Source organism: Citrus sinensis, chromosome 5 (genome assembly GCF_022201045.2).
Source record: "Citrus sinensis cultivar Valencia sweet orange chromosome 5, DVS_A1.0, whole genome shotgun sequence".
In the NCBI taxonomy this organism is placed as follows: Eukaryota; Viridiplantae; Streptophyta; class Magnoliopsida; order Sapindales; family Rutaceae; genus Citrus; species Citrus sinensis.
The window spans coordinates 35,110,810-35,137,151 of record NC_068560.1 but is presented as its reverse complement, the minus strand read 5'-3'; the positions used below and the strand labels follow the sequence as shown (position 1 = coordinate 35,137,151).

General features: G+C 35.5%; 5 protein-coding genes across 7 annotated transcripts; 2 read left to right on the top strand and 3 right to left on the bottom strand.

Moving 5' to 3' along the window:
* Positions 1–1,323: 1,323 nt before the first annotated feature.
* LOC102628034 (tetratricopeptide repeat domain-containing protein PYG7, chloroplastic) lies at positions 1,324–4,889 on the bottom strand. Of its 2 annotated transcripts, none has more exons than XM_006473143.4 (6): positions 4,665–4,889; positions 4,165–4,251; positions 3,248–3,299; positions 2,812–3,101; positions 2,499–2,645; positions 1,324–2,102 (listed from the first exon to the last, which is right to left on the bottom strand). In XM_006473143.4, the coding sequence occupies exons 1-6, from the start codon at positions 4,755–4,757 to the stop codon at positions 1,821–1,823; spliced, it is 951 nt and encodes a 316-aa protein (XP_006473206.2). In that variant the 5' UTR covers positions 4,758–4,889; the 3' UTR covers positions 1,324–1,820. The 2 variants fall into 2 exon arrangements, with proteins under 2 accessions (XP_006473206.2, XP_006473207.2); XM_006473144.3 differs by having other exon boundaries at positions 3,248–3,303; positions 4,665–4,710.
* A 480-nt stretch (positions 4,890–5,369) lies between these two features.
* Positions 5,370–8,152, bottom strand: LOC102627539 (uncharacterized). Of its 2 annotated transcripts, none has more exons than XM_006473142.4 (5): positions 7,565–8,152; positions 7,142–7,312; positions 6,453–6,687; positions 6,113–6,335; positions 5,370–5,846 (listed from the first exon to the last, which is right to left on the bottom strand). In XM_006473142.4, exons 1-5 carry the CDS (start codon positions 7,925–7,927, stop codon positions 5,780–5,782), a joined length of 1,059 nt encoding a protein of 352 aa, XP_006473205.2. In that variant the 5' UTR covers positions 7,928–8,152; the 3' UTR covers positions 5,370–5,779. The 2 variants fall into 2 exon arrangements, with proteins under 2 accessions (XP_006473205.2, XP_024952875.2); XM_025097107.2 differs by having other exon boundaries at positions 5,370–5,949; positions 7,565–8,151.
* A 2,496-nt stretch (positions 8,153–10,648) lies between these two features.
* LOC102627250 (dihydrolipoyllysine-residue acetyltransferase component 5 of pyruvate dehydrogenase complex, chloroplastic) lies at positions 10,649–14,021 on the top strand. The gene is made up of 6 exons (XM_006473140.4): positions 10,649–11,571; positions 11,748–11,939; positions 12,035–12,122; positions 13,165–13,235; positions 13,368–13,451; positions 13,557–14,021. Exons 1-6 carry the CDS (start codon positions 10,726–10,728, stop codon positions 13,659–13,661), a joined length of 1,386 nt encoding a protein of 461 aa, XP_006473203.2. The 5' UTR covers positions 10,649–10,725; the 3' UTR covers positions 13,662–14,021.
* A 251-nt stretch (positions 14,022–14,272) lies between these two features.
* On the bottom strand, positions 14,273–17,711 carry LOC102626967 (probable leucine-rich repeat receptor-like protein kinase At2g33170). Its single transcript, XM_006473139.4, has 2 exons — positions 14,975–17,711; positions 14,273–14,788 (listed from the first exon to the last, which is right to left on the bottom strand). The coding sequence occupies exons 1-2, from the start codon at positions 17,505–17,507 to the stop codon at positions 14,481–14,483; spliced, it is 2,841 nt and encodes a 946-aa protein (XP_006473202.2). The 5' UTR covers positions 17,508–17,711; the 3' UTR covers positions 14,273–14,480.
* Positions 17,712–21,407: 3,696 nt separating this feature from the next.
* LOC102626674 (probable magnesium transporter NIPA4) lies at positions 21,408–26,061 on the top strand. The gene is made up of 9 exons (XM_006473138.4): positions 21,408–21,869; positions 22,463–22,519; positions 23,011–23,101; positions 23,175–23,335; positions 23,870–23,997; positions 24,114–24,251; positions 24,944–25,036; positions 25,349–25,454; positions 25,548–26,061. The coding sequence occupies exons 1-9, from the start codon at positions 21,704–21,706 to the stop codon at positions 25,652–25,654; spliced, it is 1,047 nt and encodes a 348-aa protein (XP_006473201.2). The 5' UTR covers positions 21,408–21,703; the 3' UTR covers positions 25,655–26,061.
* Positions 26,062–26,342: the final 281 nt, after the last annotated feature.

Here is a 26,342-nt window from a genome sequence, read left to right as displayed (position 1 = left end):
GGTTTATTATTATAATTTTTCTTTGAAACTTTTTGTCTTCCAAGGATCACTTATTATTTGTAAATTTTCAACTTTGTTTTCATTTTTTAAAAAAAAAAAAAATTCAGTTTGACGTCATGAGTTACATATTAAAAATTCATACGTTGGGAGTATTATAACAAAACCCAGTTGATTATTCTTTCAATAAAATAATGAAAAGTGACGGAGAGTGAAATTGCCAGCTAACCAGGAAGCTACGCCACCGCCAGGTTGAAGCTGGAGCTGGTGCCGATCGGGTTTTATTCAAAGAAAGGTCAGCATTTGCCACTTTGCAGCAGACAGCCAACCAGTGCACACCACATGGCACGTGCTTTTTATCCTGTCCATCTTTTAAGATTTAGACTGAATTGACTTTCAACTTTGAAAGAATCTTGAACTCAGCGATCGCGTCTCCAAAAACGAATTATGTTTGCCAGCTACCACCAGGGCAATCTTCTTCTTTTTTTCTTTTTCACTAAAATAATATTCCAATTTGTTATCATTAGTATTCAATCAAAGTTCATTAAACGCTTCCATACAAGGAAGACATATATAAGACGTTATTATATGTAATATAGGAACTCGATCAGGTGACGTGTAATACAAGGCCTTAATTCCAATGAGCAATGAAACCGCAGCATAAACTGTTATTTTATTAATCTATACCACGAAAACTTGATTGAATAGGCGTTCGTGGCTCTCGCTCGAAACTTTCAGTACACGTGTGTAGATAAGAATTTGATGCAAGTTTTCAGCCATCATCCCAAGCTCAATGGAAGAGTATTGACGGCAGTCATTATGGCAGACGAATCTTGTTGAGTTTTCAACTTCGAAATTTAGCACACGTGTACTCAAAAAAAGGGGGAAGTAGAGAGTTTCATTCCAATTGATAGTTTTCTAGCAAGACGCGTAGCCATGAGTAGACATCCATAGAAATATATATTAAAAGAATAAAATTGATTTTAAATCGAAGTTGAGTTTTGTGGGCTCACAGATCACAATGATGAATGATGATGCTGTTGCCTCAATAGAGGATGACATATGCAATGACGGTTAAGTGGATGGTGAAATGAGAATTGATTTCCATGAAAACGACCATCATCTTCTTTGTGGTCTCGCCTTGACATTCCCTGCCCTGCCGTCTCTTGTTTCTTTTACCTTTTCAACCATATTAAATATATTAACATTCGTGTTATCACACAATATGCAACAGTAGCCACAGAAAGTAAGACCATTCTTGAATCCTTAAGCAACCATCTCAGCTACACTAACCAAAACTGTTTAAAAAAAAAAATTCCAGTAGCAGATTCAGAATCAGTGGCATTGAGATCTTATGAACAGGTCCTGGAGGATACCGCAAAACATATGCTTAAAACATGAGTCACGTACCATACGATAATCTCAAGCCAACAGCTGGAAGAATTTGATACAAATTAGGATCACCCGAAAGGAATGTCATCAGTGAAAATATAATGCAAGTTTAGCTACGATAGACTCTGAACTATGGAGGAAATAATTAGCTTGGCTTTTTCTGAATAATTTCACATGCATACTTGAATTGCGAAATAAGGCAGCTGCAGGATCTATGTTAGGAAACACCGCCACTGGAGTACTATCTTGGGTATTGATTCCTTTGTCTCCCATTGTTCCAGAGATTAAGATATTACCGTTTAGAGTGTATCAAAATTTTAGACAGTACCCGTCAAACATTGAATAAGGGAGACGGTAAAAACCTGAGAATATGAAAGGAAGTACGAGGTCAATCTTGAAAAAGCATGAAACTCTCAATATCACAGACAAAATCATCTGTCTTTAGATTTCACGGGAACTCCTTTGTAAAGTGGCACACGATCTTTCAATGCATCGCGTCGGGGCCGTGCCACCTTATTGTTAGGGTCAAAAAGTAGGACTTCTTCAAATGCCTTCAGAGCTGATTTCAAATCTTTCTTCTTCTCATAGGCATCACCAAGGTTGTTCCAAGCTGTGACATAGCCCGGTTGTAGCTTTACAGCTGTTTCAAACTGAGAGATTCCTTTATCGAGCTTTCCTTCACGTACATAACTGACACCAAGGGCATTGTAAACCTGCCCAAACATTGTTATGTTAAGAAAATACAAGACGCATGTTGGATGTCGCACCTCTTTAACTGATATACAAAATACTTCGCCTCCTTTTGCTGATAGACAGTAAGGAAGTTTCTTATGGGTTTCATGAGGCAGTTTAACTATAATGCTAATTTTTTTTTTTAAAAAAAAAAGCTCTACTGCAGAATGAGAACGAAAATGAAACCCTTTTGAGAAAGAAAGCGATAGAGAGACCAACCATTGCATTGGTCAAAGCTTATAACCATACCACTGTGAACTTGACCAAGCAATTCATAAGGCAGAATAGGCTCAACACACGTGACAAGACAATGATAGGTGCATCAAACACAATCCTTCATGCTAAATTGATATGGAAAGCCCATGGTATGACCATACCTGGGCAAGATCTTGATCGTCTCCATCCCATTTTTCAATCGCTTGAAGTAAGTACTTAGTAGCAGCCGGGTAAAATTTCCTTCTCAACATCACCGCGCCTAATTCAAAATACTCAGTTGCACTAGCATCACCACTTCTCACTTGCTCCTGATATTGAGAAACATAGAAAAACAGGACACTGTTAGGAAAAATAGTTTTCAGCCTTGACAAGTAGATCCAGAAAATGATAGGAAGGCTGTCTAGGGAATGTCAATGATAAATATTATATATTGTATTTTTCAAAATACCACAATGAAAGAACACGGGCTCTCACTTGCAATTCTTTAGCTGAAAGGTCAAGTTCTCTACGGACAAGAACTTGACGAATCACAAAAAACGTTCCAACTCCAAGCAATCCTAATAGTAAAAGCAGATAAGATAGTTGAATTCCCAATTCGAATAACTCCCCAATTTCATAGACTGCGTCCATTTGGACATTTTCACTTGCATTTGCCACTCGTGCAGAGATCAACCATGAGGAGGACCCAAATGAAAACGCAGATGCCAAAATTATAAGCCTTTTTACATTTTTATCCCTGATAGCCAAAAGCTTCCTCATAGAATCTGCAATATGGTACTGATATTAAAAGATGACCAACAAAGATAATGTGCTATCTCTCTTAAATCCAACATAAACCACACAACACTGACAGTGAGCCCATAAACTCAGATGCTTAGTTAAAAACATCAAAGGCAAAATAGAGAATTACTTTCAAAATTTGTTGGGAGACATGTTTCCGTTGCCAACTCCCTTCGATCCATCTGCCTTCAACGATAATGAAATTAAATATTAGAAACTAAAATTGTAGTAACACGAAAATTAACCAAGTTCTATCGACAGATAGTTCATCTCAAATAGAAACAAATGCACATGTAAAGTAAGTATCTCAAGGTACAATGTTACAGGGATTTATAGTCTCATTCTTACTTCCTAAAAAATTTAGACCAACCAAGTTCCAATATTTGGCATTTTAATTAGTAAATCAACATTTTTGATAATTTGACACCATAAAAACTAGCAGGCTCATATCTGAAAAATGAATTACATGAAAAAGGGGCGTGTCATTCATCTTGCGATTTTACTTGAGCTGCCACTTACTGTGGGTTTTGTAGTAAATCCATGTTTTCTTTTTTTGTGGTTATTAATAAAACTGATGAGGGTATCTTTAAAACTGTAGTGCTTTAGCTTAAATTTGAAAACAACAAGTGTTTGGTAAACACCCACTTTTTCTCAGCAGCTACTATTTACCACCCAGCCACATGCTTATATTTGACATATATTGATTTTGTTCCACTTAAAAGCCACAATACGTCATTACTAAGTAGACCCTTGATCAACTTTCCCCATAGTGAATCGTGTTATTTTACTTTACTTTTCATAAGTGGTGGGATCCTAGCATTATTGTTCAATGACTTTCTAAACAAGGTAATCATTCGTATACCAACAATTAACTGAGAAATTTATGACAAATAGATTCTCACATTTCAACGAAAAGATTGCTGGTGAAAGATAGATACACTTATGCACAAGTTCACTGTAATTTTCATTATATACGTTTCAGCAAATAAATAAATTCTAGAAAAACTAGCTATCCTTGAAGAACAAACAATTGTCAGAAGAACATACCTGCAAATGGCAACATCTAGTAACCTTCAGTGCACAACTCGCCCTTGCGGTTGTTGAAACTGGTGCATTAAAGTGGTGAAAGATAGCCTGTAAGAATAAATTGAATCATTAAGAGAAACAATAATGTGATAAATCTCTAACAGAGGGAAAAAAAAATCTTGCAGAGGGAAAATGAAGATATTTGTGCGTGACGAATTTTCCTGACCATATTCATCAAAATGAATGTCAAGAAAGAATTCACAAAATGTTAGCTTAAGAATTAAAGTTTGATAATGTAAACAAGCTCAAGTAACACGATTTTCAAATTGATCACAAAACAAAATATCCTGAAAAATCTCATTTTACCATATAATATAATTGCAGCTATGATGAAAGCCGCTACATTTATGGTTGAGCACATAAATTTAAGTTTACTACTACTCGACAAACAATTTATATTAAATCAAGCAAAATGAAGCGAAAATTTCAGATATCGTTGGGAATTAAGTGTGATTAATTACCTGAAGTGGGAGATTTTTGGGCTTCGAGTTCAGAGAAAGCAGATAATTCGAATGAGAAAGTGGAAATAAATTGGTTGTTTGGAGAAGCATCATTTTTTTATTTTTTATATATATGAAAGTGCTTCTTCAAAGCATCAACTGTTTGTTTCTTTTTTGTTTCTGAAGAGGTGTTTCTGGCGAAGCAATTCTCAGTCCGAGTTAGTTACTGGTTCAAGATAAAGTCTCTTCGCAGACTGGTTGATAAAATAAATAATAATAGTAATAATAAATAAAATAAGGCCGTGTTTGGTATCATGACTCTTAACTCGTCATTTATGTCCGAAGTCCAAACGGAACCGCGAGGAGTCGCGTGTTTTATTTTCCACTTTTTATGAGCAACTATTAATTTTGTTCAATCCACATCGCACATAACACAATTAATGAATCAAAGGTCATTTTGTCGATTGAAAGAAATATTTGAAAAATGATGGTAAATAATATTTAATTGTGTTTTTATTTTTGTTTGAACTTTTTTTATTACTTAGTCTAATGATAATCCAATTATATCTTCATCCATATAAGCAGAATTCGACTGTTCGAACATAAACCCTCTTGGGTGGAGACCTGAAATAGTTTATTATCAATTTTAGCATCACATTATATATAAATTAGTTCTCTTTTTTCTTTCAAATGACAGTTCATAAAAAATAATAATAAGAGAGAAAGTCTTTCAAATGCAATACCGATTAATTAATCATCACAGCCTCTTTACATAGTTGAGAAAATTCAGTTTTTCAAGATAATTGGGCATCATAATGTCGGCAGATATAAGATTGCAAGTGGTACAGCCTGCCTCTGTGCCTTGTATCAGTTGAAAGTTGATGAGATGGAGTCTAAAATTTGAGTATTTGTATTTTGTCCGATTCATCTGTAAAATCCTTCTTCAACGCTGCCCATGAGAACAAAACCTTGTCGTGTGCTCTTCCGCCAAATCCAATTCAATCGTTCAACTTTTGATGTTGTCCTTTCAACAAACTGCTCCATGAATGATTCTGACTACATTAGTCCAGCCGTTGCTTCGTGTGCCCATAACAACCCCAATTGATCCTTGTTAGTCTCGCACGTAAAATTCTCCTTCACTCATGATCCTCTTGGAGCTTAACCATTTGAAGAATGTAATCTGTTTTGGTAAGTGACCTTCTTCTGGGTTTCCTCCAATGATCCAAAAAAGTTAGATAAAATATTTGAAACATTATGTGTATCTCTTTCGACTAACCATTCATCTTTAAGATGAACATCAACATCCCTGTATAATTTGTGTAGACCAAGAATATCAAAAACTAATGAGTAAAGAGAAATAGATGGTACATTAACAAAGTAAATCATTTTGTGGGGTAAAGGCTCTACCGCGTTATATTTCATTAAGAATGGAGGATGATCGGGCAATTAAAAAAACGAAACATCAATACCTTCTCAAGGCAAGGACTTCATAGTTTCTTCGCAGGTAATCAGCATGCTTTGTAAGAGCTTCTTGTGCATAGTCCCTACCCACAGTTCTCACTGCCGCAGCATTTAGCAAATTTTCCAAAGACCCATGCTTTTTCAAAAGCTTTAGGGCAGTCTTCCGGCCAAATCCAGGAACCACATGTTGGATTCCTGGGACTCCATCAACGTCATCACCCACAATGCATCCTACACAATTATAGCTCTTATGAGGTTAACATGATATACAACAATACAGCAAGTGGTTCATAAAGGTGAGGGCAGCCATCACAGTATGAAAATACAAACAATGCACTGACTACTTACTAAGGCTCAATTCAGAGTGCGGATCACAATTATATTGAGCAATGTAGTGCTTTAGTGTATAAAAAGACCAACGATCCAAGTCTTGCAGAGGCATAACTAATTGCACATCTTCAGAAATCAACTGCTTAAAATCTTTGTCAGGAGAGGCAATAACAGCCCGGTAACCTTTCTGCAAAACTTGCCCTACAAGTGTTGCTATGACATCATCTGCTTCATGGCCTTCAATTTTAACAACCTGCATTTGCTTGTATTTCAATAATAAAAGATGGATCCAACCACATTTCTTTTTATGCATGTATGGATCTGTACTCTCTTTGGTCACAAGGGAATACAAAAATATGAAAACAACAAATTTTTCATATTAAATGAAAATTTCAAGTAAGAATCACCATTTCATTCCATTCTTCATCTTAAAAGGATGGTCGTTAGTTGTTCATCTATATAGAGATTTTTTTTTTCTTTTTTTGGTTAACGTTGAAGGAAAGTTATCAGCTAAAACCGGTTTTCAGCCCATTCAGTAACATGCAAGTTAGCAGTCTCTTTAGAATTTGAAGAGTACTAAAAATAAACTACAATCTGTTTGTCAGAATCCTTCACAATTTACCAGATGAGAACAAATTTAACAAATACTTCAATGCTTACACAGTTGAAATGAAGCTAAACAAGCATAAATAAGAAGCTTCACTCACCGGCACATTGCATTTTCCAAGAACATCTAAAATGAACTGATGTGACCTCCCAACACGTCCCCTTGAGAATCTTTGAGAAGCCGTTAATTGTCTCAAAAATTTTCTCCTATGAGCTTTATATGAAGGTAATAACTGTCTACGATGCTCAGTACCCCCTTCTCCATCAAAAACCTGCAATTGAAAACAGCATTTCTGAGTCACAAACATTTGAAAGCACGGCAGCTCTACTAAACAACCAGTGATTCCATTCCAAAGTGGCTGCAGATTAAAAGCTATGGCACCTTAGTTCCAAACACGATCATATCCTTAAGCACAGTACGAACGTAGTTAAAGCATACGAAGTATGCTTTATAATTATTTAAAGCTGTAATGTTTAAAGTACTTTTGCTATATAAAGAAGAAGAAAAAAAGAGCTTAGCTTACAGCAATAACAGGGTCCGCATGGCTAACTTGATCAAAGAAAAGAGATAGCCAACGACCAAAAGATTGTAAACTGGGCCTGCTTCCTTCATAACAAAGTGGATTAACGTCTAAGAAGAAGACCCTTTTCTTACTTTTAGTTTTCTCTAAACCGTTTCCACAAAAATCAGCTTTCCCCAACAATTGCCTGCCAACTTTTCGATCAAATGACCCAGAGATAACGGTCGTTTTTGCCTCCACTACTTCAGTTTTCGTCATTCTCTTTCCGGGTTTGATGATCGAAATGGATTTAAATGGATTGATGGGGAGACAAGGCTTGATGTTGACGTGGATAGGCACAGCAACTTCAATCGTGTTTATCATCATCGTCTGCGTAGCTGGTATTGCACCACTAAAAAAACAAAACGAGCTCCGCAAGTGACTGACTGTTAAAACGGTAACAACGTAATTATTTTATCAGATTCAAAATAAATATAGTACATAACGAGTTCCCAGAAATTATTCTGTATATATATATATTCTACGCAATAATTTTCAGTAAAACAATTTTAGCCTACAATCATGTAGCAAGCATTCAGTCCTATTCTATGCAATGACGTGCTCAAACTATAAACCACATGACATAGATTTTTTTTTTTAAATTTGATGATTTTTATCAATAAATCATAATTAAACTAAAATTAATAGATTAATTTAATAAAAAAAGATAACATAAATAATTGGTAATTTTCCAAATTAACGTATAAATGTTACTGGATCGTTATTCAAAGATAAAGAGCCTGTACTAAAATTAATTTAAATCCATAATTCATGTTCTTGATTTGGATTTATTCTATTGATGCCAAAATTTGGATCGACGATTTGAATTAAGAAAGAGTTGTTTTACTTGGAGAATAATTAGAATTGTCATTGTTAAGAGTAAAAAGCTCAACATTTAGAATTGTACAAAAAAAATCATTGGGGATTGCTAGCCTGTTACCGCCATAGATCCTGTTGCTTAAGTTAGAGACTGAGAGTGACACGATAACAAATAAATAATAAGAGATATAAAAAAGAGTAAGAAAAAGACTTAGAGGATATTGCACCATCATCTAGTATACCTATTTTTCTTATCTTCTTTGAGTGACGACCTCTTTATACAAGATATATAATTAGAAGTATAAAGAAATTAGGAAAACTTATCTCTTATTTTGTAAGATTCAAGTTTCTTAATGAATTAAGACTTACATTGTTTTATCCTATTTACATTAGAACATGTTATTGGATATGGGTCTTTCGGCTCTAGGGATAATTCATTTTTGTCATCAGGTTGAGCTTGGTAAAAATATTGGTATAACATGAGCCCTCTAGTTTATAATATTAACAAGTGAATGTTGTAAATTGATATAATTTGTAGTATGTTAGATTTTCTTATTATCTCTTGTTATATGACATGAAGACAGTTTAAGTATTATGAATGAGAAAATCTCAAATGACATGAGAAAAATGCAAATGACATGAGGAAGTTTCGAATGTTATGAGGACAACTTGAATGACATGAAAACAATATGAACGACATAAGGAAATCTTGAATGTCATGAGAATAACTCAAATGACATGAAGAGTTCTCAAATATTACGAGGACAACTTAAATGACATAAGGACATATTGAATATCATGAAGATAATTTAAATGACACAAGGAGATCTCGAATATCGTGATATGGACCATAAAATTAAAATAATGCTACGATATGAGTCCTAAAATTTAAATAATTTCACGATAAGGGCAATTAATTTAAGATAATGGCACGATAAGGGCCATAATTACTATAAAAATGATGCTGCAATAAGAGCTTGCAAATTATATCGCGGTAAGGGGCTAAAAAAGAAAAACAACATCGCGATTATTGTTTGCAGGATATTGTGGCCCTTTTCAATATACCTATTTCTCTTCTCTCCTTTGAGTGATGACATCTTTATAAATGAGAGATAATAAGAAGTATAATTAAGTTAGGAAAATTTATCTATTATCTTGTAGGATTTGAGTTTGATGAGATTTAGAACTTGTATTATTTTATCTTATTTAAATTAAGACATGTTATTAGATTTGGGTTAAGGGGCTCAAGAGACCATTTATTGATGTCATTTGATCGAGTTTTGGTAAAAATATGGGCATAATATATTGATTGAGTAAAGTCTCGACGATTTGAATTTCATTCATACCTGTAAGTAGAAAATTTAATTTTCAATAATATCATGATAATAATAAAAATACAAGAAAAAGGAAAAAGAAGAAGGAATAAAAGACAAAAATTATTCTTTTATTTTTTTATTAACAAGTCTTGGTTGGGTTAGTGGTCCCCTCTTTAAATCTCCCTAATATATATGAAAATTTATTTTATTTTCTTTATTGAGCTTCAATATGTACTTTGAGATATGTTGGGCTTCAGTTGCACATTTATATTTCAGTGTTGTATATAATTGTTTTTTCAAAAGAATTTTTTAGCAAGGTTTAGCCCAGACTATTGACACCTTCGCTATAAAGTTCTCAAGTTTAGTTTATGGATAAACAAAAGAAAAATAAAAAACACGAAAAAACCAAACCAAACAAACACAAGTCATCACATTCACCGGTAAAGTAGTTGAATCCTCCGCCCAGTTTCGATACGCCCTAGAAAGAAAATCAACTAAACCAAACCATTCATTTCAAAATAATTTTTTAATAGAGACAATAACAGATTGACCCTTAAACTTTAACACAATGACAACTAGAGACATACTATTTAAACTATTTAAAATATTGTACCTAATTCCTTACTGAACACAGAAATCCAGATGTGCTTATGCTCTGCTTCTCCCATTTTTATTTTATCCTCCCTTAAATAACATCCCGAGTCCCATAATTAATAATCCGCCTGTTTTCTTCCTTTCTCGCGGGTTCTCGAGTTTGCTAAATGTTAATGCAGTATTTGTCATGTGGGGCTCACTCGCGTGTTGTGACAGGATTATCATACAGAATATTTGAAAACTGTATCTTTTTTTGTAAATTTGGAAAAATATAGGGCTACTGATATTATTAGGCATTTATAAATGAAACCATAGCATTCCTGCAATTCTGCTGCACACTCACAGTTCGCGAAGGCCAAAGGCACACACTTAAGAGCTTAAAAATCATCGCCAAAAATGGCTCACCTTCTCCAAACAACCTTTCTTCCTTCTTCGTCCCCGTTAATTCGGCAAAACCAGACGCACATTCTCCGGATTTCAGGCTCCAGGACCCGAGTGAGCGCCAAGATCCGCGAAATCTTCATGCCCGCTTTGAGCTCCACCATGACCGAAGGCAAGATCGTTTCGTGGGTCAGGTCCGAGGGAGACAAGCTCTGCAAAGGCGAAAGCGTTGTCGTTGTTGAGTCCGATAAGGCCGACATGGATGTCGAGACGTTTTACGATGGCTACCTCGCTAAAATCATGGTCGATGAAGGCGGTGTCGCTTCCGTCGGCTCCGCCATCGCTTTGTTGGCTGAGTCAGAGGATGAAATTGCCGAGGCTCAAGCTAAGGCTGCTGCCAGTGGGTCACCTTCATCGCCTGCATCGGAGACATCGAATAGTGCAGCTGTTGTCGCCGCCGTTCCACACCCACAGCTGGAGAAAGTAAAACTTGCAGAACCTGCGGCGGTTACGGTGGGGTCCGCGGTGCATCCGGCGTCGGAGGGAGGGAAGAGGATAGTGGCTTCACCGTATGCGAAGAAATTGGCGAATGAATTGAAGGTGGAGCTGGCCAGAGTAGTGGGGAGTGGGCCCAAGGGGAGGATTGTGGCCAAAGATGTAGAGGCGGAGGCGGCGGCGGCAGCTGGTCCGGCGGCTTCTGTGGCGGCGGCTGGTCCGGCAGGTATTGAGCTGGCAAGTGTGGTGCCTTTTACAACAATGCAGGGGGCTGTTAGTAGAAACATGGTGGAAAGTTTAGCTGTTCCTACTTTCAGAGTTGGTTACACTATTACTACTGATGCACTTGATGCTTTGTATAAAAAGGTCAGATTTTTCACATTATTTTCGTGCTTAATAATGCTTTGCTATTAGTTTCTTGGTTCATTGGTCTTAGAGACAGCGTGCATCGGAATGTTTGGACAATTGGTTATTGTTGCTTTAAAATAGAGATTTTGAGAAGTTATGAATCATTGATTCGGGGGTTGTGTTTGTTTTTATAGATCAAGTCCAAGGGAGTTACAATGACAGCATTATTGGCAAAGGCGACAGCACTTGCTTTGGTTCAGCATCCTGTTGTGAATTCTAGTTGTAGAGACGGTAATAGCTTTATCTACAACAGTAGCATTAATATTGCTGTTGCTGTGGCTATAGATGGTGGGTTGATTACACCAGTGCTTCAGGATGCTGATAAGGTATTCTCTCTTTCTAGTGTTCCATTTACTTTTATCTCCCTTCTGGTTAGAATTTGTACTGAATTGCGGGAGGGGTCTCCTCTATTGTCTTTTAGGCTGACATCTATACTTTATCAAGAAAGTGGAAGGAGTTGGTAGATAAGGCCCGTGCCAAGCTGCTGCAACCTCATGAATACAATACAGGTTTGCAAAATATGACTGTCTGAGATGGTCTCTTTGGAAATATTTTTTTTATAGGAAGTCTCTTTGAAAATATTGGTACTTATATTTATGTTATTGAGTGTATGAGAATATTCTCATTTGCCTGAAATATTTTAATGCCAAATAAAGATTAATTTTATTTATATTAAGATATAATATATCAACTGCTGAGAACCTGAAGATGTAATAAACAAAATTCGTATTGAGTTTGCAGACGCGCGTGCAATATTACAATTTTTTTTTAAAAAAAAAAAACTAGCAGTACTGTCATCACTTCATGTTAACTTCCATGAGTTCTCATGCCTACAAAAATATTGGTGACTTTAGTTTTCTATATTATGTAAGTCTGCTTGAGCCTTTATTTCTGACTTTAGGCAGTTTTTGATGAAAAAACAGATATTGATCAGTTTATGCCCCTTTTGTCTTTGCTAGTTTGTTTATTTGCCATACGTCACTTGCTAATATGATTAGCCATGTAGGATGAACTATCACATTGTTGTCCACTCTTTCACTGCTGAAGTACATTCTGGCTTGTTAATGTTCTTTTATGAGAAACGAGTAGAATGCTTTTGATACTGTTCGTTCAACAATACATTTCTGACATTTAGAATATTTGTAGTGTTAATCCTTCTCTGTGAACTTTCTCTTCCTTGCATAAGGACATCCGAGTTCTTGACCACTTTTTTTGTTTGTCAATCTGTGAATCTCATGCTTTGTGGTGTACCATGGTGATGAGGGTTGTGTAGCTTTAAAATTGTATTTTGCCTTAAAGATATGCCAACAGTCATTGAATTTATTGGATCATAACCAATTTATAAAAGCTAACTATGATAAAGTAATACTTGGGCTTTCTTCAACAAACTATTCCCAGTTCTTGTGGCCTGTGTCTCTTTTGTTCCATAAAATGCTCACAATTGTGTTGTTAAGTCTCTGTAGCTACTTGACTACCCACGAAAAAAGAAAGTCAGATCTGCCATGAACTTTCAGATATCTGCTCATTATTTTTATTTTGCTTCTTTTGCAGGAACTTTCACTCTCTCCAACCTTGGTATGTTTGGCGTTGATCGCTTTGATGCCATTCTACCACCGGGAACGGTAGGAGTTTCTACTCAATATGAATATTTTTCCAATCTGCCATATTCTCTGCAAGAGGCAGATCAATTTTGTATGGATTGATTAATATGATAAGAGTACTTTATGGTTATTTATTTATTTTATTTTATGCAGGGAGCAATTATGGCTGTGGGAGCATCTGAGCCCACAGTTGTAGCAACCAAGGATGGTCGGATTGGCATGAAGAACCAGATGCAGGTATAAACATGTTTTTTCATTATGTTCTGAAAAAGGTATTTCTTTGTTCAGTGTACTTAGACCTAATGCATGGATTCTTAATTCAAAAACTTGCAATATTTCTAGGTAAATGTTACAGCTGACCATCGTGTGATATACGGTGCTGATTTGGCTTCATTCTTGCAAACCTTGGCGAAGATTATTGAGGATCCCAGAGATCTTACCTTCTAGTCTAACATACGTATCACAAACACATTCTTCTTCAATAGTCAGATATCCTTTCCTCCTAGCATGTTCCAGCGCTCATGTTTCTCTAGTCATTAATCCTTGATCTTGATAGAGTGGAGTCATGCAGGAAAAACTTGCAAGCTAACCATCTGTGTTCAAAGTCCTATAATGAACAGGATTTTTTTTTTTTTCCCCAAAGGAGATGTTTGTTTCCAATGATTCTTCAGTTAATGTACTGATTTTTTTTTCCTGCCGTCATAAACGAGTGTGTTGTGTTCGCCATTAGTTTTGGGCTGTTTATTCTTGTCATAGTGAACAAATTTTCTTCATCAATTATATGTGAAGTTTAAACATGCTTTATTATGTCATAGCTTTATTGTTCATCAGACTGAAATCAATGGATTGAATAAAAAAATTTTCCTCTCCAAGAAGTGCTTATTTTGATTTGTTATGGGAAAATTTATTTCTAGAGTCAAGTCTGGCTTGCAGCTTCTGGTTGAAAAGAAAATGTGAATTATGTTTGGAAATGGCTTCAGTTCTTTAACTTGCCACTTGTATTTGAATTAGGGGAAAATGAAATTGAAACTACTATCCTGTACCTGCTACGCGTAATATATATAAAAAATCTTCATATGTGATAATTTTTACATCAGGCTTACAGAACCGCCATACTTGTGCTTTTCGTTTACATGATAGTAGGGATACATCAAAACTCAAATAATCATCATATGTATAGAATGCTAGTGCTACTGCTAAGTAAAATATAACGCGGAGGCAAGGCAATGTTGTGTTGAGGAGTATCATTTTTTATCATCCAAGTGTTTATCTTGCATTCAAAAGCATCCGTAGCACGCTCTTCATCTTTGGCCTTGCTTCAGGCGAGACACTAACGCAGGCAACAGCAACCTTAAGAACAGTAAGCATCTGGCTCCTGACGGCAAGTGATGTTCTGCTAACATTGAAATCGAGGATGTGATCCAACTTATCTTGCTGTGCTGAGTTACGGAGTACCCACTTGGCTAATTCATTACCCTGGTTAACTGCAGTCTTTCCTGTCAGCAACTCCAGAAGAATAACTCCAAAGCTGTAAACATTCCCCGCCATTGTTACCCTCATTGTGTAAGCATACTCTGCAACGAACACAATAGAGCCCTCAACAAAGGCTAAACAGCATATTTGAAACCATCCAATAGACAATATTGGAATTACATGATTTTCAAGTTTGTTGTGTGTGGGGGGTTGGGGGAAGATGCATTTAAATGCAAGTAATTAACTGAAAAGCACTCTTTGACTATAAGATAAGGAGAAAGGTTTACCTGGAGGAATATAGCCTACTGACCCAGCAACTGTGGAGAGGCTGCCAGTGCTCTTTGAGGGATCAATCACTTTGCAGAGCTCAATATCTCCAATTTGTGGCTCTTTCAGTGACTTAAGGAAAATGTTTCTGGTAGATAAATCGAGGAGGAGAATTGGATTAGAGGTGAATCCATGTAGAAAAGTGAGACCCTGAGCTACTCCAACTGCTATACTATATCGGCTAGCCCAATCTAAAGCATTTTCCAGGCAGCCATGAAGAACATCAAAAAGGGTACCCTTTGGAGCATATTCATAGAATAGATATGCACTATCCGAAGCCAAAACATAAGCCAGAGGCGTCATGACATTTGAGTTGCTCAGCTTCCCCAAGACCTCTAGCTCTTTGTCGAATTTATGATGGCTACCCAGTTGGAATATCTTGTCACTCCAGTTAAGCTTCTTAATGAAGTAGCTCATTCCAGAAGGCATGACAGCTTTGTAATAGGTTGAAAACCTAGTTTTGAGCTCAACGTTCAGAGGATTAGCTACTGCTTCCATGGCTTTGGTGAAGTCAATATTTGACCTGTGTATTCCATTTCCTGTCAAAAGGTTGCCTTGAATGACCTGAGGGGAAGAAATATCTTCTCCTAATTGTAAATGCTCATCTTTAACCCTGTAAAAGCGCCTTGAAATTGATAGAACAAAGATTGAGACTACCCCAACAGCAAGAATAGCAGCTGCAAGGGCAATAACAATAGGCACAACTACTGATTTTCTTCTCTTTTCTGGGGAAGTGTCTGGTGCTGTTACATTGATGAGTTTCAGGTTTCCCGTTGTGTCAACCGAAACCCACTTACTGAACTTGGGAACAACCCCCGACAATTGATTATTAGTAAGTAAAAGCTGTGTCAGGGTTGGCATTTGAGCCAGCAATTGTGGAATCTCACCTGAGAATCTATTGTTCGAGAGATCCAAAACTTCTAACCCATTCAGCCGAGCAAATGTGGTTGGGATGGGTCCTTCAAAGAGGTTGCTGCTCAGATTTAAAGCAATCTGCAGTCTTGGTGGCATCATTGGAATTGTTCCACTTAGTTGATTTCCTCCGAGTTGGAGTTCTATCAGAGAACGCATGTTCGTGATAGAGTTGGGTATTGAACCGTTGAGATTATTTTGCCGTAAGTTCAAGTTTACAAGATTTGTCAAGTTTGAGAGGAAAGAAGGTATTGAACCACTCAGTGAATTCCAGCTGATGTTCATTGTTGACAACAATTTAAGTTGAGAAAATTGACTGGGGATCTCTCCACTGAGCTTGTTGAGTTGAAGATTCATAACTTGAAGGATCCCAAGAGAACCCAATTGTATCGGCAATGAACCGTTGAGTTCATTTTGAGCCAAATTCAAGAGGGTCAAACTTCGACAACTGCCCAGTTGCTGAGGTATCATTCCAGTAAAGGAATTGTTATCCAGCTCCAAGTAAGTCAACTTCTCAAGACTCGTAAATGTTGTAGAAGGGATCTCCCCAATGAGCAAATTGCTTCCCAATCTCAACCTCACCAAGTTAGGAGACATGTTCTGAGGAAGTGAACCCTCTAACATGTTAACAGACAAATCTATAGTCTGCAAATTGGGATGTGACAAGAGGTCTATTGGAATCACCCCCAACAATTTATTATAACTAAGATCTAAATTCCTCAGAAACCTTGTGATTCCACCAGGAACTGGACCAGAAAATTTGTTCTGATTTGCAGCAAAACGCGATAATGTTGTTATGCTAGCAAGGCTTGTGGGAAGTCTACCATCCAAGTTATTGGCAGAGAGAATTAGAACTTCCAATTTGGAAAGTTCTCCAATTCTATCAGGAACAGACCCAGAAAGATTATTAGCACTAAGATCAATCAAGGTCAAATTCCTATAATCAGCAATTCCTTTAGGAATTTCACCGTGGAATGCATTCCCAGAAAGTACAAGCTCCTCTAAAGCCTTGGTTTTTCCAAGATTGATAGGAAGAAACCCATTAAACTTATTCTTACTAAGATTCAAACTTTTGAGACTAACTAGCTCATCAAATTGTAAGTTAATGTTTCCATTCAAATTATTGCTAGAAAAATCCAAGACTTCTAATCCAGCAAAGCCATTAAAAGTAGGCAAAGAAACTAACTCATTCTTGCTAAAATTCAACAGCTTCAGCCCATCAATTCCTCCACAGCTTTGCATGAACTCATTGGGAATTGAGCTCAACTGGTTGTCAGAGACATCAAGAGACTGCAAAGAACCAAGCTGACACACAACAGGCAAAACGTCTGAGCTTGAGATACCAAAGCCAGATAAAGATAGCCGAGTTATCAGAGAGTTGCTGCAATTAACACCTTTCCACGAACATGGGTTTGGCTCATTGTTCACATCCCATGATGTAACCGAACTGTTTAGAAGCCGGGAAAGTTTGATCATGGTGCTTGTTTGGTTTGAAGAGAGTTGACTCACCACAAAAGAACATAACAAGAAGAAGAAAGACAAGATTATTATGTGTATGTTTTGGATAGGCCTGTGCGTCATTTTAGCTCAGCAAGGGAGCGTCGAGATTTGAATTAATACTGTGCGTTTTTCTTATCTTTCAGGTGTGGGGAGACAGAAGAGGAAGAGGCAGAAGAACGACGACAAGAAGGAGGAAAAGCAGGCACAGAATAGAAAATTTGTTTAAGGTTTGGTGTTTTTTTTTTCTCGCCTTGGAAGGAGGGAAGATTTATTGCAGAGATTGAGAGACGTAAAAAATGCATTTAGGTCCTTTGTTTTGTTATAAATTTTGGCAAGATCTCGCAATATAGTATGTTTTTAATAGGTCATGGTGAACAAGTCCAAAGTAAAGTCTATTTAATTGATCCAGCGGCTGCCGGCTTAGCGTTTGCCATGCCTGCAGCCTGCTATTCATTTACATGGTACCTATTATATTAAAATCCAAGACATCTTAATTTTGAATGCACTCTTAATAATTTTAAATTTAACTAATTATATCAATTTTTAAATTATATTTCTAATATAACTAGTAATTTTCAGAGCTGAATCAGTACTTTTCTTTTATGATGAGGTGTAGTGTCCACAATTATAATTTTATTGAGCGCTAGCTAACGGCAGTTGATGAAATTCGATTAGAATGGACTTTATTGTTAAGTTTTTAAAAACTTGAGAGACATTTAATAAAGAATGAGAATATTCTATTTTTTTTGTAGTATTTTACGAACAATCAAGGGGTTGACTGTATTTTGCCCTCTCGGTAAGAAAATGGTTGTTTCGTTTCGTGCGTGTTGTTGGGAGTGGAGTTGAGTAGACTGGAGACTGCTACCGCGAAGACCTGACTGACAATAACGTGGGACCCACCTTTTTAAAAAAAAATTCTAAATTTGATTTTTTGACTTTTGACTAAAATTGCTTTTGGACGGAAAACTCGTTACCCACACTTCGGTCTAGTCTTCTTCCAAAGTGAGAAAATGAAGATATTTTGCATGATGAAGAAGATGATATCGACACGGCACATTTTACACCTCTCACCGTGTAATTTTCGTGGGATTATTCGGTTCATATCGTGTTTTGTATTTTATTAAAGGGTCTCTAAATAATTATTAAAGAAAAAATAATTATTTAAATTATTAATTAACTCCTATTAAAATTTATAAAAATAGTAAAAGTTTTAAATTTTAGCTTTGAGAATTATAAAAATACATTCGTAAATTGTGTGTTGTGTGTCGTGTTATATGTTTGATATCCATAACCTCATTGTTATCACCTAATATTCTCCAAATTAGGTCTATATTTTTACGCTCCCAAGCGCTTTTAAGAAGTTGGTATGTGCTAATCAATTTTAAAAGAAAAGGAGGTAGGCAGCTCATCAATCTAAAATCATGACTGGAAGGGAGCATGTTTAAAGCTCTCTCCCGCTTTATCCTATTGGTTCTTGATAGTAATGTACGTTGGTTGGCATTGGCTCGGTGTGCGTATGAGAGCCGGAGGGAAAATAAAAAAAAAAAAAACACGAAATTGAAGAACGGCGGACTGACTAAAGGTGATGAGAGCCCACATTGACTGGAATAAATGAATGAACGCGTTTGTGCAAATGACTTTTTGAGTCTTTTGAAAATGACCCGACGAATTGTTTGTTTTTCCATTTAGATAGTGACTTTGACCGCCGGATGATGACAACGGAAAAAAAAAAAAAAAAAGGAGTTTGGATGAAATTTCAGCCAAGGTTCCTTGCAATTGTGGGTTAAAGACTTTCCATCCTTGCCTAAAGTTGCAATATCAACATCAAATTAGGGAATGGCTACATACCCTCATTAAAAGAATGAAAAATGAAACTAAGCAATTTGATTTTCATCTTTTCTTGTGTTTCTAAGTTAAGGGAGGGTGGATAAAGTCAAATCAAATTTTTAATTCTTTAGCCTAGTGGTTATAATTCAAACCTTAGAATTGTGAGGCTATAGATTCGAGCCCTCACAATGCATTGTGGGAGTTTAATTTCCTTACTCAATTTAAGTGAAGATAATATTCTTCCTTTTGAAATGTAAGTGGAGTAGACATTCTCGAATATTAGAGATGGTAAAAATATAATCAATGCTTCATAAGAGTTGATGTAAACTAGTTTTAGTAATGGTATGATTTGTAAATATCAATTGTAATCTCATATAATATAAGTTGTACTCTTAAGCAATAGTCTTATGTACTAAAAAAAATTAATTCTTACCTCCTTGAAATTCAAACTCCTTTGACCATCTAGATAAAATTATTTGATAACTATTTTGTCATATCTGTATGGGCCTATTTAGAGTACCTTAATAAGACTTTTCTTTTCATTTTTTCATTATTGTTAAATTTTGAAAAAATAAAAACTTTCTTTCAAGACTGATATTTTATGCTAAAGTATCGATATTAAGAATAGGTAATAAAAATATTATAAAAATGACAGGTATAAACTAGTTGTCATATAATGTCACGCCACATCAATTAGGATACAAATTTGTATTTGAATTTTATAAGTTTAACATCACCAAACAGGAGCATACGATAAAAATTGCAGGGAAGGTGTCAATATTTTGAAATGCAAATTAGTCCTAATAGTAATTCCTCTTAGATAATGATGGGAAAAAAGATTCAATTTAAAACTTGTTGCTTCTCTATCCGACTGATTCTAACGACTGCAAATGTCTTTAAATAAAATTAAGTGAATACCGGGAATATTAATAAAGAAACAGATAAATTTGTTAATCTAGAAACTGTTTTTTCTAATGATAAAAAATATCACTTATTCATACTTCTAAATAAATTAAACAATTATTTTTGAGGGCCAACCATTTGGGCAACTGGGCTACCGTGTGCCTAAAATGCGAGCCCTCACAAGAGTCAATTGGGCTATGTGTCGTGCCCTTCCATGTGAGATCCAATTAACCATAGGGATGGCAATGGGGCGGGGTGGGGGTGGGGATGCCTACCCCATTCCCCACCCCATTAAAAATTTTTGTTTCAATTACCCATCTCATTTCTCAATAAATTTAGTGAGTTGGGGATGAGGAATCCCCACGTGGAGAATGATTCTTCCATCCCCACTCCATTCCCTATTTACTTATTTTACAGTAGATATAAAAATATGATTTTAGTAAATTAAAAATTAGAGACTTAAAATAAAATTATTACCATATTATAAAGTATTGAAATTTTTTTTTAAAATCTCTAAACATTTGAAACAATATCTTAAAATAATATTAAAAGTGAAAAATATTTAAAGAGAGCAGCTCCTTAAAAAAGAAAAAAAATATAATAATATTTTAAAGTTAAAAAATATTGTAGGGTTTTCTTTTATTCATATTCTATTTATATTACATAAAAATAAAAAAAATTATTAATTGACATTATAGTTGATAAAACAATAATTATTAAATAAGAATTAAAAACATATTTATATATAATTGGGATTAGGATAGGGTGGGGTGGGGAGTGCAATACCAAACCCCACCCCGTTAACAATTTAGGAATTACTTTTCTCCCACTCACCACCTCATTTTTCAAAAATTATTAAAAAATTTTCTCATTTAGGGTGGGGCTCCATGGGACCCCAAACCCGTGGAGTATTTTACCATCCCTAATTAACCATTTTGCACATAAAGAGGTAAAAGAGGATGTTATAAAACAATAATGATATAATATTCCTAAAAAGGACAATAATGATATAAAATTTAATTAATAATTTAACACAATATGAGGCCTGACATAATTATTAGATAATTACTAATGCTAAATTATGTTTACATAATTACTAATTTATGGTTAAAAAATTGATAATTACAAATAACAAACCAGTAACTTTATAAAATTGTAAGTGCAGAGAATTATTACTCTCAATCGTGTGCTAATATTTTATTTGATTGTGATGATTAAAATACTAAACACTTTCTTCTTGGATTAAAAAAAAAAAAGAAGAAAATTTTACTCTTAAAAAAAATTCTTAAACCAAAACAGAATAAATAAATAAATAATCAGTTTAGTCCCCAGTCGTTTTCGTCTCTGCAATTTACGGTCTCGCATCAAAAAGCCATTTTTTGTCTGTCTCCCATCTGGGTTTGGGTTTCTCACGGATCACGATCTTCATCAGGAGTATTGTTGGTTTCCATGGATGAAATTGACACTGAAGGTAATAAGCTGTGTTTTTAATGAGAAAAAAAGGAAAAAAAATAAAGAATTGATTTTGTGGGGGTTATTGAACAAAAATGGATGAATCTTCGGTGGGTAGTTGGCGGGACTCTTACAGAGGAATGTCATCTGATAATGTAAAGGGTTTGGTATTGGCTCTGTCATCAAGCTTCTTCATTGGTGCCAGCTTCATTGTTAAAAAGAAGGGCTTGAAAAAAGCTGGCTCTTCTGGTGTTAGGGCAGGTTCGTTTCTATTTTTGATTGAAAAAAGTTTTTTTTTTTTTTTTGCTATTTTTGCTGTTGAATACTTGCTAGTTTCATTTTTTTTTTTAATTTAATTGCGCTGATTATGAGTTTAGTTTGAGTTCTGTATGATTTTGATCGAATTTTGGTGGGCTGATTAGATTCTTTCATATTGTGGGACAGCATTGTTTAAAAGAAGGGAATGGGCAATTTTTTTTTTAACCCTTTTAAGCCTGGGTTTCTGTTTAAGATTGTTCTTTGAGTGTGAAAAAATGAATGGAGTTCTTGGTATCAGTGTTGTTGGGTTTTAGGGGCTTCAGCTTGTTAGTGGATTCTGTTTGAACTAAAACAGCGTTGAATTGTTTAGCATTTGGGCAGAGTTGATGCTAATGTTTGAATTCGGCCAGGTTTTGTATTGACGTTATGATTTTTATTTTTATATATTTGAATTATGAGCTTTTGGGATTGGCTCCATCTGAGCTACAGGGTATTTGCTTAACTCTTAGTTCCATGGTGTAGATTTTTGGTGCAGAGTTCAAAGTTCATTCTGTATAAGCATTTTGTATTTAAAATAGGATGATTGTTTGTTGCAGGTGTTGGAGGTTATTCTTATCTATATGAGCCACTTTGGTGGGTTGGCATGATAGCAAGTAAGTTTGCGTAGTTTTTTTTTTCCCCTCCTATGAATTATACTGGTTCTCTTTTTTCAAGTTTGGTTTTTAGTTCCATTCACTCAAATATTTCAAATTGATTTGTGAAATACCCAAAAAAAAAAAAAAGAATGCATTTCATTTGACTTTGAGAATCTTAAGCATCTATTAAGTGGCATTCAAAGTTATTTTTTCCCCTTTCTTTAGAAAGTTGACATTAGCTTCTACCAGGTTTGTCCCCTGTACTGTTGTTTGAGGCAGAGGTGGAACTAAGATTTTAAAAAATATATGTTCCATCTGTTGTAATAACTGTACGTACATGTTTATGTATATGTGCATGCACATGTTATGGTCTTTCATATACTCTGGAGTCAATCTTATAGGCCCAAGTGCTCTTGGCCATACTTCTCTTCCTAACAGTGATTTAAAATTAAAATAAAAAACTTTTAAGTTAGAAATTGCATTCTGACATAGAAACTATCATGTGGTAGTGATTGTTGGGGAAATTGCGAATTTTGCTGCTTATGCATTTGCTCCAGCTATTTTGGTCACTCCTCTAGGTGCACTCAGCATCATTATTAGGTAAGATGAAGGATCCAATATGTGCTATTATAAATATCTGATGTTAAATGCTAACTTCCAAAATTTCTTGCAGTGCTGCTCTTGCACATATTATTTTAAGGGAGAGATTGCACATTTTTGGGATGCTAGGTTGTGTTCTATGTGTTGTTGGTTCAACCACAATTGTTCTACATGCTCCTCAAGAACGTGTGATCGAATCTGTTGCGGAAGTTTGGGATCTTGCAACGGAGCCAGGTTGATCTTACTGAAAACTAACAGTGAAATCCCTCATACATAGATCTTAAGTTGTTGCTGTAGTATTGGTGTAGATGAGTTTCCCACAAAGAAAACACAGATAGAAAGGAGAGAAATTTTGATGAAATGGAGGAAGCCATAGAAGAATTAAGTGAGAGACCAGAAATCTAGAGAAGAAATTAACCAGAGGAAATCAAGCATGGAAATCATAATTTTATTCCAATAATCATCATGCTTTGCTTGGAAAACGATGGAATGACCGATTGAGGTCCTATTTATACTGGCCAAATTCTAAACAAAACAAGAACTCAATATTTAGGAAATTTAATGAAATATAAAATCTACTCAACCGACAATACTGCTTAAGGAAATGAAATATTTCTTAAACACGTGAATGAAATATATAATAATTATAAAGCCCTAAAGATCTAAATATCATCTTTATTCTGCATCAAGTGTATGATAAATTATTATCTTTTCATCTCTTGAGTATGGTTTTAAAAAGTAATGCAATATTTCTTCTGTCTCCTGCAGCTTTTCTTCTGTATGCAGCTTTGGTTCTAGTTGCAGTTTTTGTACTCGTCGTTCAATTCATACCAGAGTATGGGCAGACGCATGTAATGGTCTACATTGGAGTTTGTTCACTTGTGGGCTCACTGTCGGTAAGTTTTCAGTTGCCACCCAGCTTTTGTCTACTTGTATATTTTTCTCTATGTCAAAGTTCTATTTTTACCTATTAATCTATTGTTAATGTAACCCTGTCAATTACTCTTAACAGGTTATGAGTGTTAAGGCTCTTGGAATTGCTCTAAAGTTAACATTTGAAGGAATGAATCAGTTAATATATCCTCAAACATGGATATTTACCATGATTGTGCTTGTCTGTGTAATTACTCAAATGAACTATTTGAACAAGGTAATTCATTCTTTGGAGATTTTTGACATTATCTGAAATTTGAACTAATACAGTCTTATCATCAGTCGCTTTCTGATGAATCTTGTTAATGTTGTTGAATCCTGGGTTGTGGTTGCCCAAGAATGGAATTGAGTATTTTATGGCACATGAGTTTGTCTTGTCGTCATTATTTCTGTTTTTGTGTGAATCTATTATGTGCGCTTGAGCCTCACAGAGGCTTCCAGTTAATAAATCTGTGATATCAAGTATCTAAAAGTGCACCATTGCATTAAAATTTTGAAAGTTGATGCTTTGTTGCTCATGGAAGTCTACGGTTTTAATGCCTCTATTTGGTAAGCTGGACTTTTTGCCACGTACTGGGGGAGAGTTTTTTATTGTCCTTGGGATGCCTGACACCATCCTATTTAGTCGGTGTCAATTATTCTTGATGCTATGCTGTTTAAGAGTTGGTTCAGGACCAACGTTCTGTGGCAGTTTCTTTGGATTTCCCTTTTGCTTTAAATAAATTAGAAACCACTGTCGCAGTAATATTAGACCATTATGCCACTGATGATTACTTTCCACGATTCTGAACAGTCTCTTTGACCTCTTCATTTTTATGACCAATAAAATTCTGGTAGTTAATTATGCTTGTCTTTGTTGAAGTGTTTTCTACTGCAATTACATATTGACATTGTGTTTTAAATTTGCAGGCTCTTGATACGTTCAACACGGCTGTTGTATCACCTATATACTATGTGATGTTTACATCATTAACTATTCTGGCCAGTGTAATCATGTTTAAGGTAATTTCATTCCCATGAATGATTTATTATAGACTGTATTTTGTTCAACTAGATGTCATCTAGTGTCCTATCATGTCAAAACACAATTGCACAGAATATTATTGATTCAGCATCACATCATGTTATTCAGATTACTTTCGTCAGCGTAACTTTTCCACCTTAAAAGTTTTAGTCACATTAAATATGCATTTTTTTGGCATATTATTAATTAATGGAGTTCTTAATTAACTTATCATGGCACTGTCATTAATAAGAAAAAAATTAATAGTACCTTTTCAGATGTATATTATCATTGGTTTTTGTTTGATACAGGATTGGGATAGACAAAATCCGACTCAAATTGTCACGGAAATATGTGGGTTTGTCACGATTCTTTCTGGGACTTTTCTTCTTCACAAAACAAAAGACGCGGTTGATGGTGTGTTTTCATTGTTTTTTGTTGACATATTGAGTAATTCTCTTTTGGTTCCTAGATGGAATCAACATTACTTAAACGATGCTCCTTTTGCAGGTTCATCAGCATCTATCCAAATGCGCATGTCTAAGCACTCAGACGAGAATGCTTATGATCCCGAAGGTATGCCTCTAAGGCGTCAAGACAACATGCGCCCGTCATAGTTGTATATTTTTGGTTCATATCCTCAGTGTCTTGCACGCTTTTGCGGAGGCATTGCTGCCATCGACCTGTATATTCCACATTCCTGACGTGTTGTGCTGCCCCTGCACAACTTTTTATAAAAATGATGGGCAAAGATGGCAGCAGGACTTCTCATCTGAGATTCTAATGAAAACTCACACTCAGCCACTGATACACACATTTTAGCTTCCGCAGAAATTGTATTTTTGAGCATGTGTCTTATACAGTGTAATTTAGCTTTGAAAACTACTAAGAAATGTTGGAGTTCCTCGGCTGTTCTGGCTTCAAAATTGAGATGGATGATCCCCTGTTTCATTAGCGGTTGCTTGGGTACTACCATGTTTGGTATCCTTGTCCCACTGTCAAATGGAAATGGTCTGTGCTTACAGGCAGCTTCAACTTTTCTGAGTTTATACACAAATCTTTCGAACTTGTTGCTGCAATGATTTCCAATCAAAATTTTCCTTTTCATTAATGGATACATGGTGACATTATCACGCAAGTCACGACAATAACACTGTTCTTACAGAGTTGGAATACACAGCTTGTATGCCTACCCCATGACGCCTATCAAGTAATGTGTTGGCCGTTCATGGCATCTAACAACGTCAAACATCAAACTTGTAACGGATGGATGCTATTTTGTTTTTGTTTTTTTTTTAAATTAAT